This window comes from Plectropomus leopardus, chromosome 1 (genome assembly GCF_026936395.1).
Source record: "Plectropomus leopardus strain MGB_pleo_1.0 chromosome 1, ASM2693639v1, whole genome shotgun sequence".
NCBI classification, from domain to species: domain Eukaryota; kingdom Metazoa; phylum Chordata; class Actinopteri; order Perciformes; family Serranidae; genus Plectropomus; species Plectropomus leopardus.
Genome location: NC_142176.1, coordinates 20,921,421 through 20,941,462, shown reverse-complemented (window position 1 = coordinate 20,941,462; position 20,042 = coordinate 20,921,421). Strand labels below are relative to the sequence as shown.

Genomic DNA, 20,042 nt, shown 5'->3' with positions numbered 1-20,042 from the left:
TTTTTACCATAGACTTTAATTACATCATGCTGTGTACGAAGTCCTATCTCCTTGCTGCAGCAGCCATGGGTTTGATTTCAGCCTGTGGCTTTTTGAAACATGTCACATCAAGCACGGGGCGCATATGCTGAAAAGTTTTCTAGCTTCCGGGTTTACTTCCACAGTATGCAACCCTGTGACGATGCACAGTAGTGTTTCTCCCACTCCCCCAGCGAGTTCCTGCTCAGCTCGTAGACTTTGCATTGTGATGAGGTCAGATTTTTGAATCGCTTTTCTCAGCTCCACGAAAGTATAACAAATACAGAACCACCATGGCTCAAAATTCCTGTTCACTGTTTCACAGACGTCTCTTTTACAGTGGTGGTCTGTGAGGCAAAAGCCATCTGAGCCGCAGGGGATTATTTTTGCTACAATACCTTAGTTGGTCGCTGGGAAAATTTGCTGCAAAGTTGAGCAGCTTTCCTGGGGGCCTGCTTTTTACACAAAGAAATAACACTGTAGGGCCGCTACGAAGTCCCTCCTTAGTGCTGCTTTTGCATTTTTACACAGAAACAAATGACGGTGTTATCATGTCGCTCCAGTGTGTTATTTTAGACAGCATGCTGGCATCGCAGAATCAAAAGAGGCATGGCATCACATGGCATCACATGTAAAACAACAACATCAGCCTCTAGTCTGACATATAAAACATGTTGGCAGTGCTTTATAAACAATAACAATAGCATAAAATGGCAACAAAAATAATTTACCCTCTCTGTTATATGGCAACTGATCTCGTCCTCTGCTCGGAGGGTAAGGAGCTTCATGACCTCATTGTTTCCCCAATTTGTGGACATTTACAGCCACTGTTCTTCTTTGAGGTAGCCACTAATTGCTGCTTTTTTTAAATCTCTTGCGGTGGTTTATACATTTAACACATCGTCAAAACATCACACCCATGCCACCCATAATCCCGTCCTTTTGGCTGTCCTGTTTTTAAAGACACCATTAAAGGCACTTTTACCTCCTCCCTTGGTAGCTTAAAGGCATTCTGCGATCATACCTTTTATACAGGACGGTGAGGTGGCACCTTCCTGCCCTGAAGAAGAATGAGAGTGGCATTGATCTTCTCATTTAACTCTTGGTATGAAAGCAAAGTGTATTCTAAACTATGTAATCAACAGGCTTCTTTCACAGAGGATATTTTGGTATCTCTCAGTAGAAAAACCTGGGATGTGAATGATCATATAAAAGTTGGCTGAATTACATTTAACTGCTTTGGTTTTGGGTTTGTGAAATTGTTAAAGCTGTCACACTGAAACAAAAAGTGAAAATGTTTGCTGCTCACCACCATGTCTGTTCTCACTTTCCAACACATCAAAATTCCATCACATTCTCACCGGAGTCGCTTAATTAACACAGGAAACCATTTACTGTAATGTAATCTAACTCTATAAGGTCTTAATTTGACCCCATGGACACACAAACACCATTAAAGAAGTTCAATATCCGCCCGTAGCTCCCAAATGTCATTTATGATGCCCTCACTGACACCTCACATCTGACAACAACACCGCTGCGTGTTCGTCAGCTCTGCGTCATTTCCTGCCGTTAGGGCTTGTGTGGAGATGTTTTTGTGGAAGTGGGATGTAGTCGTGTGCCAAGGGCTCATCAGAGGATACCCGAGATCATAAGCATGTTCATGACTGAGTAATTCCCCCCGGGAGGAAATCATTTGGACAGCGTAGTCAGTGTCAGATGTCAGTAACAGTGCTTAGACATAAACCACACATATTACAAGCTTTAAATTCACTTAAATCCAGCAGTGCTTTGCTTATGTTCTTACTTCGAAAAACACTTGTTTAAGTCAAAGAACAATCCAGTTTAAATCCTCATTTAATTATTCCTGGAACCTGAACTCATTGCATTTTGCCTTCTATGGAATTTCTGCAGCTTCATCTCCTGTTGACATATTGGTTTTATCTCTCTGTCTCCTGGGCCCTGCCCTGAGAACATATGATGGCTCTTGATCTGACCCAGGGGCCGTACTTTCCTCTTCCTTTTCCTTTTGCTTTCTGGTAATGACAGAGTCCGCACACCCCGGTGAACAGAATCAACTCTATTTAACCCTGTCATGCAGCACACAGGCACATAAACTGTGCATCACTTGACATCCCTCTGCATTCGTCCATCTCAACTCTGACCAGGGAGAAATATGATCTGGCTTTGCATCACATCAGTGCTGTTGATTACTCCAGCCATCTCTCATCAAAAAATTGACACAAACCACATCAAAGGTAAGTAACTCCAGCAGTTTTGATATTTATCTTTTAACAAATTGTTTGTAGATAAATGTAGGTATCTCATCTTCCTGAAAGTAGAATTTTTAGATGTTTTTTTTTACTTATTTCTGCATCTAAATTTAGATTTTTTTCATGCTGTTTCCAGTTTTCCCAGGAGAGAACCAAAGTATTGCCGGAGTATTCCAGGTTAGCGGCTTAGATTACCTCAACCAGCCTCAGTACGCCTTCAATGCCTCTGAAGCTCGGAGGCTCTGCTGGTCCCTCGGAGTGAACATTGCCTCAAAAGCTGAAGTACAGCAAGCTCTCCGCAGAGGTTTAGAAACATGCAGGTGAGATGAGACCGAAGATGAAAACGATTGCCTGTGTTATCTTAGTGGAACTGAATGAGAAGTGCCTGATGTGTCTTGTTTTGTTTTTTATTCAGGTTTGGATGGATTGATGAGCATTTTGGAGTCATTCCCCGCATTAAGGCCCTTTCTAATTGTGGTCAAAACCAGGTGGGCTTGGTGACGTGGCGAGCCCCAGTTACAAAAAAGTTTGATGTGTTTTGCTTCAATGAATCAGGTATGACATCTTTATTTGGATTTTTTGTCTAGTGCTTTACACTATACATTAAGGGGATAGTTTCAATTTTTAAAGTGGGATTGTAGGAAGTACTTATCCATAGTCAGTGCATTACCTACAGTAGATGTTGTCGGCACGCCTAAGTCTGGAGAAGCCTGGCTGGAGTCGGACACAGAAGCTAAGTAATCTGCTGTGGAGGGGTCAGCAGCAAAACAGATTTTAACCATCCTAAAAAAATGTTTTTAAAACGTCAATATCAGTGTGCGCTATACTGAGAGCATTTTTAAGCGCAAACGTCACACAATAACACAAACAAACAAACAGATCGAGGCAGTGGTAGAGCAGCAGCTCCTGTATTTAGTGATGTTGTTTTTCTCAATGAAGTCTGGCTGTGACAAGAGTAATATAATGGCTTCATTTTCCCATCAGAAATCACTGTCTGACATTAAGGCAAAGCAGTAAAAATATTGTAAATATTGCAAACAAAAAAAGAGATTTTTTTCCCCTCCACATCAGTACATTGCTTAGCTTTCATGTCGGACTCCAGCCTGCCAACTGGCATTTACTGTATGTAATATACTGTCTAAGTAGAAGTACCCCACATGATCAAACTTCAAAAAATCTTAACTATCCCTTTAAGAGGCAACGGTTAACTTAAAATATCATGTATGCCATTCTTAACACAGCCCTTGCTTGTTGTTTATTTGTTTTTCAACAAAAAATACATCGTAATGTATTAACTCTGATTAATGTGGATGGAAAGCACATAGGCTGTGCTAACAGTTAATTGATGTGGATTATGACTGAATTTGTATTAAATTTACAAAATAAATCTTCAAAAATCATGGGAAATTAATGTTGGAGAACATAAAACTTTGGTTAAGACCTCCATAATTGCATTATGTTAATTTTTTAATATTTTAAATTAATACCTAAACTAATTAATTACCGTTACTGCCAGAAACCCCTTCAGAAATGCCTTGTTAATATTTTCCTGCACAATGTCAAGACAGTTTTACAAGGACATACATACAAAACATACATTTGCCAAATGTGCACTTTATGTAACTCTTATCTAATCTCAAGGCCTCTATGTACATGCACAGATGCAGCAGCACAATTGAAGGATGCAACAGCTGATAGCCCTTTAAACAGCAGTGATCACTCAGGGCAAACTCATTCTTCAAAAGCAGCAAGCTCTACCCAGTCCCCACACTCTACATCTGCCTCCACTGCTGTTTTTACTTCCTCCTCAACTCCTAAAACCATAGACAATGAGGGAGAACCAGCCAGGTTTGTCAGCAGTGCACAGAGTTCTTCTGGAGGTATGAAGATTTTGTTCATTTTGTCATATGCAATTGATACTGCACAAGAAATACAGTGCAACAAGTAAAAAGATTCAAATAACAGAGCGTTTGAACGTGATTTTGCTTTGTATGACTAATGTATCATGTTTTATTTTTTCAGGAAAGGTCATACTCATCACCTCAATGTGTGCCCTTCTCCTTGTCGCAATTATCATCCTTATATACATAAAAATGTAAGTGGTTTTCGATATGAACATAGTATATGTAATAGTTCCCATGGGTCATGGAAAACCTGAAAAAGTCATGGAATTTCACAGTTACATTTTCCAGGACTGGAAAAGTTATGAAATTCGTGAAAATCATTGAATGTTTTGGAAAAGCCATGAAATTTAGTTCCGTGTAAGAAACTTTTCTACTCGTCTTCAACAGATTACTTTCCTTGTAATGTAACATAATGCCAAATTTATTTCCTAAAGCTGTCAGCATAATATAGCTCTAACATAAGTTGATATGTGGCAATGTTTGTTTACTATCACGTATGTTTCTTTATTTCCTCCCTGCGTTCTCTCTTTGTATGCCAGCTAGTTAAAAAATTACAGTTATGGGCAAGTAGGCAAAGTTCTGAAATTTCATCCATGAAAATGTGAGGGAACCCTGATAACACTTAGGTCTGAAGACTAGGGCTGTGCAATAAGGGAAAAATGTGCAATATGCAATAATGTTGACGTGATAACAATATTACTTGCAATAAATAAGCAGACATTTAAGTGTACCCACTTCTTGAATCAGACTTGTACAATACCTGCACCCTGTCCTCTCTTCGTCTCTCCTGTATATAAAACATTGCCAGACAGACGACATGCTATTTTTTGTACGCACCAGTTCCTCACTGGCATTCACACTTCACATCATCTGCATGCATCTTATCATATTTCAACCATGCAGAGTAGTGCAGCAGTCAGAGAGTTTATGTGGTGGCATGTCAGCCAAAATAGTGCCTGCAGACAGAATGTAAATTATTGCTTTGCTGCTATATTTAAGTGCAGTATTGCAGTCTTTTTTGTTGTGTTTATCATACAAGTTGATATCACAATTATGATAAAAAAACAATATTGTGCATTCCTACCAAAGACAGATTTGCTGTGATTAAATGATGCAAGAAGTACATGAATTAATTGGTTATGACTGAATTGGCTCTTAGTGGGCTCTATATACAGTAGCTTTACTATATATCAACACTAAAGAGCTGTGAGTAAACATATGTTAATGTGTCCTGGCCCTGTGTATTAAATTGTATTTCCCTTTGTTATTATTACATCTGTGAGTGCACTATGTGATTTGTTTTTTTCTCTTTGTGAAAAGGAGAAGCAATCGCACTCTGAAGCAGCAGTCCGAGTACATTCAGACAGAGGAGTGGACTTGTGTGACGAAAACACAGGAAACCAACACAGCTGCTGAAGAAGATGAGAGGATAGAAGTGGGTGAAGATTCAAGTTAAACTTTTTTCTGATTATACATTTTTAGGAACATAAACAAATGAGTAATATTGTATAATAAGGATGATGTGTCCCTTATTGTGTCCTTTAAAAGGCATTCATGTTTGTATATATGTGTTACTTATATATGTGTGTGTGTTATGTGACACTATGAAATGGTGCAGTTTAAACACTGGGTGGCAGTGTTTGCTATGAAGACTTTTTATTATTTTGACCTACTGCTTGCTGCTTCAGATAAAGAACATACATGTAAATGCAACATTTCTACAACCATTTCTAGCATTTTTTAAAAAGCATATGCAATTGTGAACTTGCTTAAACCTCTTTAAAACAAGCTCCTGAAGGGGGAGAAGTCTGAATTAACACAGCATAACTCAACCATGATTGGTCCTGTGTCTGATGTACAGTGTATACGGTAACTAAGTGTTTCTACAACATACTCCCATCACAAAACAGGGTTTAAGGTACAACTGTTTATACATTGTGGGTTTGTGTAATGACAAGCGTGTCAATGTACTTTACACATGTCTGGCCCTCCACAGCTTTTGTCTAAACTTTTGATAACCAAAGTGCCATCAGTCGCCCAAAGCGTGCGTTTTCACTTTACCAAAGTCTCGACCAGCTAGGCATTGCTTTTTAATAGACAGGGTGTTGTATTTTACATTTTATGATCACAGTCACTCACTGCGTTTTTCAAAATAAATGTGATAAATGGTATTACTGATAGTTCAACATGCTTTGATTCTGTCTGACCCGAGTTCCTTTTCATTCATATATGGAGTTCATAGCTTCAGACTTCACTGCGTCGACTATGAAGCTGAGTTCATTGCACAGTGTCTCGTGTCTGTAAGCCATGCGGATCTGGGCGACGTTGGTCCGACGGATATCGTTCCCTTCAGGTCCATCTTTCTGATAGTTTGCTCCAAGGAAGTGCTTCTTATCCTGTAAACAAACAACAAAGTAAATTATTAAGAGATGGATCAATGCTGATTAATTATGATGGTGATGTGGCAGAAAAAAGAGGGGAGAGAATGCCACCTGGTGAGACAGTCCACTTTGCAGCACACTGTTTCTGGCTATTTCACACACATCACAAGTGCTGAGCTTCCACAGCTGAGCGGCGATAGCGTACTCTTCCATCAGCGGTTCCTAGAATCATGAAACACAAACAACATATACATAATATTTATACTGCAGAGCTAAATCCATCTATACTCTCTGCAATAATACATGTATAAAATTAAAATTCAAGAATTCAGGCATTCTGAACATTAACTCAGAATCATTGTGTTTGATGTGTATTTGTGTTTGTTTACCTTGGTGTAGTGAAACTGCATGGGATCGTCTGTGGACAGGGACACACACAGGCCTTTGTGCAGGAACTCTCGGAGAGGATTTTTGGAGTATTCCAGGAACAGGCTGTTGTTACTCAGTGGAGACATTGCAATGGGCACCTGGGCCAGGTAGTACAGGTACTGCAGCACAGGGCTCTGAGGGAACACAGTTTAAAAAATTATTACTACTCTGGCAGTCAGAAACACGCACATAAAGCATACAGAAATAAAAAAAAAAGCTTCCACCACTGTTTAATACCTCAATGAACTAAAATGCTGTGAATTTATGCAGTTTGGGTTGTAAATCAATATCAGTGAGTCACTGTCAGCATTTTTTCTTTCTTCAGGACTTTCTGGCCTCTTTTTTCGGAACATTTGAAACACTGTCCATTCACACTGGAAATTCAAAACTTGATTTCCTCTCTCTCGCCTACAGTTCTCACATTTTCAGCTGCACCGTGATGAATCACACTGCTAATAATGACAGATCTGCAAGACATTTCCGATACACAAGCTTAAAAAATTGGGCATCTAACCAACAAAGTCTTTGAAATGGTCAGAAGGGAGACAAGTTGACAACAGTATTGATTTTGTTGTCTATTTGTACTTAATCATCACGACAAAAGCTGTGTATTGTTTATTCAAGGATCCCCATTAGAAGCATATGAATGTGCCCCTCGTCTTTCTGGTGTCTTGCTCCTTCTGTGTTCTCACATTATCGTAGCTATTTTGGTCCTCTGTAATGCATTTTGAGCAGGGACAAAAAGCTCTGAGTACAGTCATGTTATTGATCTTTGGCTGTGAGTAAGCCCACACAGCAGCAGCCTCATGTTATTTCCTCCCTGCTCTGGGGAGGATTACTCTTGGATTAGTATACCTTACTTACGCAGCATCTTCCCTAAATACTAGGTTTGGGGGGCCAAAATTAACACAGCATAATACTGTTATATTTTCCATGGCAATGCTGTATCGATACATGGACGCCAAGTTTTGTTTTTTTATTATATAAATTCTTAATATTGCGCGTACAACTTAAAGTATTGGTAGCCTACTAGAATAATAAAATCAATTGCTTTTCAGTTGACTAGATACACTTGGCTGCATTAAGAAAACGATTGAAGTGAGATAAACAGACAGAAAACGTTATCTAATTAGGTTAAAATAAATGCTGACAATGTTTTCTTTTGTGGACATAATGTGCAATTGATAAAAGGTCATAAATCACAATATATGTCATTGGAACACTCACAAAACATTTAAAATTGCAATAATAAAGTACCTTGACCTGAGTATCATGATAATATTGAATCGTGGGGATGATCATTTCAGCCCCCACTGCATTACCTGTGCACAAATCTAAAGTACCTTCTTCAAGTTGAGTCCATGTGAGATGTTGTCAGATGTGAGAAATGCAGAGACCAAGTGAGTGATTGATCCAGCTTCTCCACAATGAGGACGAAACTGAAAGGTGCTCAGCCCACGCTCTCTATAGAGGACAGAAAAGGATAATCAATTTATGAGCAAATCATGGAGCAGTGCCTAATTTTGCTCATCTTCGTATTCGTCACACTGAGAGTATTTATAGATGTCAGCCGTACTTCATAGTGAGATGTCCGAGATCGATAGCTCTGTACTCTTTTTACTTTCCTTTCATTAATGAATCACTTCTTTGACTTTGAGCTCTACAAAGTCAACTATGAGTGCTGGACCCACAGTACCAGGTCAGGTCCTGCACTTTAAAGGCAAACATTTTGCTCCGTCAATCTCGCAGCAAAGCGCTCTCTTTTAATGAGGAAGTGTGTGTTCTGGAGAGGGACGAAGGCGTTGGCTCTTACTTTCTGAGGTTGTTGAGGACCATGATGTTTGCATACATGTGGAAGAGGTAGTAGCTGTAGGGAGGGTTGTCATCTGAAGTCCACTGCTCTGGTTTTGGGCTCCTGAAGGAGAACATGTGATCGCTGTGTTTGGACTCATCGTCTACGCTGTCAAAGCCTGCCACCTGCAAGAAGAGTCATTTGCAACTGGGACAGTTATATAAAAGCATAAAGTCAGGCAGTCATCAAGGGCAAATTGTTTTTAGATTTAGGTCACAGTTATTATTTGTTTCCTCTATCTGATAGTTCTTACTCATGAAATGCTTTCATAATGTTCTTAACTCAAAATAGTAATTCATGTCCCTTAATTATATAATCAAACCTTTAAATTACTAAATTAATTTCTACAAGGTAACACCTTATGTTAACTCCTGCATATCATTCTCTGAAAGCATTATATAGAAAGTTAAATAAATTTTTTAAAACTCTATAATATTGTCATGAGCAGATATTTTACTGTGATTATTAATGTAAAGTATTTGTCAACAAGTATAACCTTTTCTATGAATAAATTTTACATAATAACAACTGTTTTACTTTATTGTCATTCATTATCTTATTATATACCAGCCACCACGTTGTGAATGCCTACAGGAAGAGTTACATTTGTTGACAAATAAACACTTATATCATCTTACTACTATATTACAGTGTGCTAAAAAAACATTTAGTATTTATGTAAAGTATTTATGTACTGCATATAAATGCTGAATGGGGTGGTTCAAGTGAAGTATTACTTCCCACAAATGAGCGGCGATGAATAGGTAATATTAGTTGTAAATTAGAAACTTGTTTTTGTGATCACAAGCTAAGTTAAAGGCATGAACTGAAGGTATATTAAACAGATTTATAGATAGATTTTGGTGTGATGGACCCCCAAAAAATACAACATCTTACATATTTGAGGAAAATATGAAGTTGTTTGTGCTTCTGTGGGTTAACAGTGGCCTCAAACAGAGGTTGGAAAATGTTCTCCAGCATCTTGGCAAAATTAGGCACCAGCTTCTTTGCCTTGAAAATATCACTGAAACACACACAAAATGTTTTGAACTTTCAGGATATTTCAAGATTTCACATTTTAAGAACTTTTAAAATAGAGGCTTGGCTCTTTGTCTCTAGCACTTACTATATTCTGGGCACTTGAATGATCCACCTCATGTTCGGAGAGTGTACTTTGTGGTGAATGAACCACTTAGACAGACTTTCCCACTCCTCTGGAGAGCGCCCGTAGATGGAAAGGCGTGGCTCTGCGTGCTGATACTTACTCTCCTCCAGGTCATGGGCCACTTCCTGTTAAAAGTGAGAAGTAAAGTTCCCTAAAATGTCTCTGCAAAGGCTCTAACTAAAATTGTATGATTACATGATATACCTTTATGATGCGAGCAAAATACTCTCCATTAATGAGGTTGTCTGTTTTCAGAAAGATTTCCCGAAGTTCACTGGCTCCCACTGGATTATACTTGGAATTGAATTTATCAAACCGGTGAAAGGTATGTCTCCCCTGTAAAGTTCATAGATTACAAAGCAGAATTGTGAATCAAAAATGGTCAGTCATGAAAACATGCTCAGCAATACTGACGCTCACCTACGCTGGAAGTGAAATGATGTGATATAAATTAGAAGCAGAGAGATAAAGAAAAAAAGAGCAGGGAGATTTTTGACATGAAATTCCCTATCACTGTGTGCCTTGACACTGGACTCTATGGTTAATACATGCGTTCTCTCAGACATTTGCTTAAATGTAGTTGGCCAATTAGGACAAGCCTCCCTGAATACATGCAAAGACCACAATATATAAGGAGGCATATGACTCTGTCAGCCATTACTTTTCTGTTCAGTAATCAGCTCTTTGCCCACTATACTTTAGCCAGTCAGGATCAGTGCAGCTGCAGTCGATGAAATGTCGCCACAGGGCGCTCATTCATCAGGCTCCACCCACTGCACTGTAAATTATTCGGAGTCTGGTGGGTCTGACGATGGTGATTTTGGGGCTGTTTCTGGTTAAGCATAAATGATCTTACTGCAGGAATTCTTCCAATAATCCTGTCAGACACTTAAATTTGAGCCTGTCAGTGGCAAAAACAAACACTTTTTGTCGACATAGACTGACGGTATGGACATGCCCTGAGTGTTTACATAGCAGGCTGGCTGCTGCTCCCTCTCAATACTGGACCAATTGAAAAAAAAGTTATTCCCATCAATCACTTAGACACATGAACATGGGAAAGAGTGTTTGGATTGATTGATTAGCCACTTATGTTTGTGCAAACTCCAGTGGGTTTATGCGTGGTAGATTATTGCCCATAGAGTCAGGTAAAGGGCCCTGCCTGCGCTAATCGAAATACAGTTATAATATCGTAACCATTGCTTATAGCCAGTTTGATAAATTAAGAACTATATTAATTTTGTTCCCAATTTTCACATTTTTAAAACTTTAATTCATGAACACAGAATGCTAAACCAAATTATACTTTTCTTACTGCATGTACATCCAGAGAGTCCACAGTAAGGTCATAGGGGTCCTTGTTGAGGCTGTGGAAAACCTGCTTAAGAGTCATCTTTTGTCCAGCCTTGTCTATCACCACACGGTCAGCTCCAGTCTTATATGTTTCCTGGATGAAGGTCAGCAGGTGTTTCTGAGACATGCAGGCGGCTGCATGAATATGTGTATCCACCTGAGAGAAAGAAACAAAATCTATGTTTAGTCTTAAGGACAAATCAAGTGTTTAAAAAACATGCTTTTCTTAACTTTTTTCACAAATAGTGAAAGTTATGGAAGAAGTGACAGCATGTTATGAACTCATATGCTCAGGTGTTTTCAAAGAGGCAATGTGTGGGATACCTTCCTAACGTTGTAGAAATCTCTGTGAGGCACACTTTTCAGTTCCTTTAGCTCAGCCATCTCATTGAGCATCTCATGCAGGTAGAACTTCGAACTCAAGAAATTTAGTCGTCTGTGGCAGTAGGTCTTCCTGAAAATTACAGTGGACCTCAGTTTAGTAAGTGTAATACTGCGCACAAAGTTGGCAAAAACTGGTTTTACAACCAGTGCCATTTTGTTTTGGCAACTTACGTGGGTCCATCTGCAATCATGGCCAGAACGTGACTGAGGTCTATGGCAAAAGTCTCCAAGTCTGGGTATGGAAGGTCATGGGGCTGATTTTCTCTCAGCGCCTTGACATTGTCATAAACATTCACTATCCCATCCTTCATCTTCAGTTCATAATTCAGGTTCTCAGGAATGTTCTCCATGCTGTAGGGATCTTCTCCCTCAGCTGGACATGGGCACATATCTGGAGAACGAACAGTGTTCAGTTACTGTCGTATGAACCAGAATAACACATAGGTCATCACTGGTAACTGTAATGTGCATGCACTTCACACCTGGTAGAACCTCGTCTTCTTCGCTCCATCTCATGTTCTCAGCAGTGCGGAGGAACTGGGCTGTGGTTCTGCAGAATCTATGATAGGCTAGCTTTGAGTATTTCTCGCGAATAAGCAGAGCCTTAAATAGACTTTTGGCTGCCTGCTCATAGTCTTCCACTGTGATCTGAATGGGGATGGACATGACACATAAATAAAGCCTAATCATATTTATGGCACAGTAATTGTAAAAATAAACATTATGTTTTCTGTGGACATTCTGTTAACATGACAGTAATTAGAGGAGAACAGTAAATATACACTACATAAAGCTGCAGAAGCATTAAAGGGGAACACCACCTAAATTAAGAATTCAAATGTTATTTTCATGGCCTTGGAAAGTTCAATTAATAACTGTGAGCTTGAGCTACTCTCTCTCAAAGCCAGAAATGAGAGAAGTCTCTCAGTCTTGTGATGTCTTCTGGTATAAAGTCTAAAGCAGAAAATGTTCCCATATACTACGAATATTTCCCGGGGTGTTCTCATTGTCATCTAGAACATCTTTTCCAATTCACTGTCTATGGAGCAAACAGACTTTATACCTAATGAAATCTCAAAGTTTTAGCACTTATGTTTTGGATTTAGGAGAGAGCTGTTTATTGTTACTAATACATTTGGACTGTCTCACACCATAGTAATAAGGCCCCTGACACACCAAGCTTAACAGTCGGCCATTTGTCAATGACGGGCCGCTGGTGAACGTCTGCCATCCTTAGTAGGTGCTTGTCGGGTTTTTCGTTTCAGCAATTTCATAATGACGGCGATTCAAAATTTCTGAATGTTGACTCAGCATGTTGAGACAGCAGAGTCCATCAGTGAAAGAAATCATTCTGATTGGCACTTCAACACAATGCATGAGGAGAAAAACAGAAGTGAGGAAAGTAAACAAACAACTAAAGTCAAGAGGGCGCGAGATTGAAGCAAACTTGTTAGATTGAGTAAGATTATTTTCTTTTAGCCGATTAGCACTTTGGCAGAAATGGTTTGTAACTGATTATTTTATTTGCTGGCACACAATAAATATCTTTTGTTCTTTCAACATTGGGTTGTGTTGTTAATATGCCAATTGGCTAGCTAGCGTCATAAATCTGTCCTGTCTTCAGATGTCCCTTTTTAATAACAAATACAGACTACCGGCACTTTCCGCCATCGAGAGTTGTTTCCTCTCACGCGGGCGCAGAACATATATGCTAGCTGGCTGTTGGTTGTAGTCTTTGAGGTGTTTTCAAGTGAAACTGTTTGGCCAAGACACAAACAATTTAAGGCAACGCACCAGCTGACCTTCTTCACCTAGTTCTTTGGTATTGTCTTGGTGTGCCTGGGCCTTCACATGATTTTTGAAAATAGTTCCTCTTTCATATCTTTAATGATTATCAGACATTTATGTCTATAGTACTTACTCCAGCACAGTAATCACCACTAATAGTGACCCTTTGGTAATCAGGGCAGCTTTCTGGCACAGATGAGCAGGTGGAGCTGGGGGACAGGTAGGGCGTGGCCGCCACTGACCGCGTCCAATCTGTATTCACTGGGATCTGCAGGGACATGGACTGGGAACGAATCATCTTTAAGCTTTTCCTCCTAGAAATTGAGCAAAATAGTTTATATAAGCTAACATAATCTTCTCAGAAGTCATGAAACAATTAGTCTATTAAAAAGCCTTTATTTGTAACATTGATCTGACCGATCATCCGCTGTGATTTGGTGCCAGACAACGGCAGGGCCTACCTCTTGGTACTCTCCTCTGACTGTTGCTCTGCCAGCTCTTTAAGCAGTTCATGCTCTTTGGCTTGCTGGAGGCCAATTGGGCAGTCCTCAGGCATGGTGAACAGTGATAAGGCATCCTTGTTGTCTTCCTCCTTCAACGCTGTTGCATATACTTTCTCTGCTAGAAGCTGTGTCTCTTCCTCTGCCTCACTCAAAGTTACCTTCGGGAACTGACGAGGCATGTCTGCAATAAAGTAGAGGCTACAGTGGAATGACTGGTGACAGTGACACGTCCTCAAAGACGGTCTGCCCTCGTTATCAGCTCTTGCTCTGACCAGTTTGCGCTGTTTTGTAAACAAGCGATTCTATCCCTGTAAAGGTTTTGGAGCAGGAACTAACTGCTGCACGGCATCACCACCTGGAGAGCTCTGTGTGAACTGTACATGTCCTGATGGATTTTTTTAAGCACTTAACTTTTATCAAGATGGTTTTCCTCCAAACCCCAAATGGAAATCATAAAAAATCACCTCTAGTGGTGCCACAAGTGGTGGAAAGTAACTAAGTACATATACTTAAGTGCTGTACTTTTGTATAGTTTTGACATACTTGTGCTTTACGGAAGTATTTCTATATTATGCTACTTTATATTTCTACTTCATTATATTTTGGAGACAAATATTGTACTTTTTACTTAACTATATTAATTTTAAAAGTTTCTAGTTCCTTTGCAGATAACAATGATTAAAACAAAATATAAATAAACTCATGAATTATATTGTATTATTATGTATTGAGCGACACAACACCATATCAAGTATTTAAAAAATATCTACAGCTTTATCAGCTGCAACATTAAAGTGATGCAGACATTAATGCATCAAAAATTAAAATCCAGTAATATAATACATATGTGTCTGAATGACATTCAGCATAATGAGAACATTTACTTTTGGTACTTTAAGTATATTTTGATGCTAATTCTTTTGTACTTTTACTTAAGTAACTGTTTAAATGCACTTATTTTGCTTGTAACAAAGTACTTCTATCACTGCCAGCACACAAGAATTACAGGTTGTCAGTGTCATGTATACATGTATACATATGTATGAATAATGCCTATTTTAGCCAATTTACATATGCCTCCAGTTTATTCCACAGTCATGATAAACAATTATTATATTTAAAATGGTCTAGCTTTTGTTGTTGTTTTCCATAATTTGCTTTTAATGTTATCATGTATGTCTGTTTGCTGTCTTAATTTTTCATCCTTTGCCATTTTTGTGTATGTAAGTCACTACAATTTTGAAAGGTGCCATGGCAATTCTTATTAACAATGACTGCAATGGCATACTGTTTGGTAACACTAGCTTGTCCTTTTTAATTGTACAGCGGTACAATGACATTTTGAAAATAACTCGTGTCAGATAGTTCCACTAAAGTTGCCAAATTCATGACCTTTGTGGGAATGCAAGTCCTCCTGAGCTATTCTTGACACGTTATTATCATAGACTGTATATAAAGTATATGATTACTATATAGGAGTAGCCACTTGCACTCCTTCATAAAAATATGAATTTTGTTTTAGCCATTATCAACTGCATAGCTTTAAATAACATTTATTTTTATTACAGTATGTAATCGTGGACACACCTTGTCTGTTTACAGTCAAGCTCACATACACATACAGTACAGCAGCTATGTCAAACAGAGTTACTGCCTGTTTCAGAGAGAAGATAACCTGGGTGAACTGACAGTGTCTTGTTGATATCCTCAGTGATAGAGGATACAGTTCAGTGCTGAGGCAACAGCAGAGAAAAACCATGTTGCATAGTGTCATATAAGCCAATTTTCCGCTCTGCCAGGGTGCTTCCAGGAAGCTTATCATTCCAGACACACAACACTATTCTGACAACAGCTGTGTGCATCACTGAGCCTGTGCAGCTTTATGGCACCACATGCACACTGTGGAAATGGATAGACTCATAAAGCAGTATTGATCTGGAGATGATGGCCTTATCAATTATTAATTTCCCCCTTGTAAACCCTGAAAAACTGTGAAACAAAAAATTGCATGTTTTTCTCACAGTCAGATGCACTCACAACAACATAAACATCAACCCATCTGACAGCTGGACAGGAACTAGTGTTAGCTATATTAACCCAAACATTCTTGGAAAGTCAAAATTAACAAACAAAAACTTATAAGCCTTGTAAATATAATTACTTCACTTCATTTTTTTCCACTAAATTGAAGTTAGATTTGTTGGAGAAAAGATGCTTTTTATAAGAAAAAAAAAACGGACTACTTACAATATAAAGCTAACCTAACCACCTTTTCAAGAAATCAATGCGCGGCTAACGTTAGCAGTTAACGTTAACCTAGTTAGCTAACACTGCATGAACGGTAATGGTTAAATTATTCGGACAGATAGTTTATTCATTTAGTTTCAAACCAACGAACCGACTTAAATAAGATATAGCTAGGAACACATTACGTTAAAATGCTAATTTTAGTTAGCTAACGCTACATCAACAATGGTAATCCTATTTAACGGTCAACGATTTGGTATTCGGACAGTTAGTTTTTTATAGTTTGAGACTAATGAACTAACTTTAATATAGCTATAGCTAGGTACAAATGTCGCCAAAATGGTAATTTAACTGTGGCTAACTTTAGCAACTGACTTTTAGCTTTATGTTAGTAGCATCCATTTCCCATTTCCATTTTTCTTGGGCTAACATTAAACATCTTACCTCACAAGTTACTCGTCGTGCTGAGGTGCTGCCATTGGTAAGTTCATTTCAGTAGCTTTGACACTGTTTAGACATTACATTAAGTAGCGTTATGTCTGATATTGTTATTTCTGAGCACAAACTGTGTTAGGCAAAACAAGAAAAAATCTCTACAATCCTTGGCAGTTACCATGGCAATAAGGGTCAACAACATCTCATAGCCCTTTTATTATTTATTCTTGTACACTAGAAGATGTCATAGCTAAAAAGAAAAAAAACAGGCATTACTGTTAAATGTTGAAGTACAGTGTATGATAACCATCAACATTCATACCATGGTATACCGTGAAACTGATATATTGCTGCAACTCTAGTGTGACCATGGCAAAATGTGGTCCAGGTGATACTTATTGTAACAAACACTACCACAAAGATGGTTTTGTCTGTCTCTTGGCAGGTATTGTTAATGAGATTGCTTCAAAACCACAGAAGATACAATAATGAGACTTTACAGGTGTATAGCTGAGATCAAAATTAAGGTGGAGTCCATAGATTAGTGTGGTCCAAGCAAGGAACCCGGAAGTATGGGGGTGGGGGGTGCAATTGGTCCTCCAGTTTTTTGTCCCTGTCCCACATTTTTTTCAAGTCACTGGTTGCTGTATTGCAGCTGGAGTGATTGCAAGATGGTCTCAAGTTTTTCTGCTATTTTGTTTTATTTATTTATTAATTTGCATCAAGTTGAATTAATGTGGGATTTCTTCAAAAATTAATTAAGGTTTTTGCAAACTCAGTCATGGAGTCCAAGCTACTCAACACCCAGCAGGGACTCATCTCCCTGACACTTGCTGTGCTATTTTCTGCTGACCAACTCAACCTCAGAGACTCCTTCCTTTTACCACTTTGCCTTTGCTTTGAATAATAGCAGATGTGCAGTATTAAGAAGAGCCTATATTGTTAGTTGATTTAACTGCCATTCATTATCTTGTATTATAATCATATGCCTTTTATCAGTTCTGCGCTTACCTTCAGTGCCGTTCATAGCCATATCTGGTGGCGTTGTCATCTCAAGTTGGACACAGTGAAGCGCTGGACAAACTCAGTGGTACCTTAAGAGATTCTGTCTGCATCTATCTGGGTCAGACTCAGTCTATGAGACTGCAGTGGCACACAATAACAATTTTGTTTTCCTGACTGCCCATCTCTCTCTATTTTAAGGAACCAGAGGCCTCATGTTGACGGAGCTACTAATCCGAGACTATGTCAAAACTGGCTGTCAACAAAGAGACGGCCTCACTCAGAGTAGACACAGGCTGCTGCCTATTGCTCTACTTATCTGTCTCTCTTACTGTCTCTCTCAGACACACAGAGAGGGAGTGAGGAAAAGAGACTCCTCGCTACTTCTGTGGCAAAGAGGCATCACAACCAGGTAGTCGTAGGAATTGTCCTTTTCAGTCAGTGTCATAAGCTGCTGTGATAATTTTTTAAAGTACCTGCAGGTTGGCAGTCTGAGAACAATCCAATATTCGCCCATCTATCACTGTTCTCTCGGTTCTTCGCACTGGTTTTGTCTTGGTTCTGACTTTGGTATTGTACATCTGAAAATACATAATATTGCTGTGGTGTCCTGGCAAATGTCGCTCCAAAAACAAAGAATTGTCCTCAGAAGGCATTAGGCTACTGTACACTCTCCGATTAACACTCAGATTTCGGTGATAGCAAAGACAGCTGACCCCATCTCCCATTTGTTATCTGTACATGATGCACACCTGCATAATGTATTTTATTTATGTCCATACTTACTGTTAATGCCCAATGAATTATAACCATATAACCAGACTGATCCTTAATATCAGTGGTGAGAAGCTCAGGTTTAGAGGATCAACCAACTACTTAATAATGATTAGCCTGATATCACCCAAACCTGGACCTGGATAAGACAAAACCACAAGCTACGACAAATTTTCTAGTAGCATTTCCCCTGAATTAACTCAGAATTAATTGCAGTTTTTTTTATTATCGAATCAATAGCTTTGTAGTGCAATTCTGTTTAACTACCAGATGTTTTCAAATCTGCATGTGATGCACAGATGGTCATGTTTCTATGAAATATAACAACAATACGGCAGAGAGTCAACAGATGCATCTCTGCATGCTTGAATTCCCTGGGGAGAAACAACTCATTCTTTGTTAACATCAAGGTGCCTGCTGATTTCCACCACTGCAAGGTGATCAGTCAAAATGTCCTTCATCTGTATTGAGGAATGAAGACTTCCTAACTCCTCACTCAAATAACACTGAAGATAAAATATTTTATTTAGCAGTCATAGGAGCCTTACTCTTATTGATCTAAGTGCACAGTTTGGAAACATCAGAAATATAATAGAGTTATGTTGTAGCTTTGCAGAAAGCATTATTTGGCACTAATATGGAGAATATCTTAATGGTGCGCACTGTGGACTAATGTGGGTGTGTACACACTCGTGTTTGCAACTCTGCAATGTACCGGAAATGTGGAGTTGACCATACATCATCTCCTCAGTTACTTTAGAGAAAAAGGATGATAATTCATTATTTCTCATCACTGTGTGCATCCCATACCAGGCCATTACGTGACCACTTACAGTCCTATCTCACACCTAGCTCTCTATATTCTGCTGTCTTTATCTTGGCTTTTTTGCCTTTTTTTAGACACGTCACTGCTGTTAATGGCCAAGTCCCCAAGCTGGCTCTTTGTCAAAGTCATATCTGAGTGAGAGAGGTCAACATCACCAGAGAAAGCCAATTTACAATACACAGAGATGGCAATGAGAGAGAGAGAGAAAGAGAGAGGGAAAGTAAAGACACTTACTCTTTCCCAGGCAAGGACTCGACTGCTGCTTTAAAAGAGGTGTGTCTCCTCTTCTCATCTTTCTCAGTGGCCAGGGCCTGAAGGAGAGTGGAGCTAAAGACGAAGGAAGTGCACTCACCCATGAATGCCAAGCAGACCCCCCTTACAGCAATTCTCTAATACTTGTCAAATACATTCCAAGTGAGTCTAGATGTGTCGTGTTTTTAGTGCACTGATGAATTTGTTTTGATATTAACACACATAAATCAGTTAACACTTATAAAGTCTCACATACAGCATTTAAAACTTATTTTTTTAATGGAAAATTGTAGACATAGAAAGATACTCTAAGTGATGTTTACCTCCCATTGTCAATTAGCAATGGTCATCATCTAATATGACAAAAGTGCACTCACCTCCTCAGGCTCTGATGTCTTTGAAGTGTGTATAAACTGTGCACAAGTTCCCTCAGAGAAACATCTAAGTCATGCTGTG

The 20,042-nt window shown here is 38.9% G+C and overlaps 2 protein-coding genes across 3 annotated transcripts; one reads left to right on the top strand and one right to left on the bottom strand.

The window, feature by feature from the left end:
- Positions 1-2,042: 2,042 nt before the first annotated feature.
- lyve1a (lymphatic vessel endothelial hyaluronic receptor 1a) lies at positions 2,043-6,366 on the top strand. The gene is made up of 6 exons (XM_042486536.2): positions 2,043-2,276; positions 2,428-2,611; positions 2,707-2,846; positions 3,953-4,171; positions 4,314-4,386; positions 5,516-6,366. The coding sequence occupies exons 1-6, from the start codon at positions 2,195-2,197 to the stop codon at positions 5,649-5,651; spliced, it is 834 nt and encodes a 277-aa protein (XP_042342470.1). The 5' UTR covers positions 2,043-2,194; the 3' UTR covers positions 5,652-6,366.
- On the bottom strand, positions 6,273-19,657 carry ampd3a (adenosine monophosphate deaminase 3a). 2 transcript variants are annotated; one of them, XM_088077492.1, is made up of 15 exons: positions 19,569-19,657; positions 14,009-14,231; positions 13,681-13,861; positions 12,242-12,407; positions 11,931-12,150; positions 11,700-11,829; positions 11,338-11,532; positions 10,227-10,358; positions 9,984-10,147; positions 9,755-9,881; positions 8,819-8,982; positions 8,349-8,469; positions 6,966-7,139; positions 6,688-6,798; positions 6,273-6,591 (listed from the first exon to the last, which is right to left on the bottom strand). In XM_088077492.1, exons 1-15 carry the CDS (start codon positions 19,624-19,626, stop codon positions 6,415-6,417), a joined length of 2,343 nt encoding a protein of 780 aa, XP_087933618.1. In that variant the 5' UTR covers positions 19,627-19,657; the 3' UTR covers positions 6,273-6,414. The 2 variants fall into 2 exon arrangements, with proteins under 2 accessions (XP_087933618.1, XP_042342343.2); XM_042486409.2 differs by lacking the exon at positions 19,569-19,657 and adding an exon at positions 17,744-18,776.
- Positions 19,658-20,042: the final 385 nt, after the last annotated feature.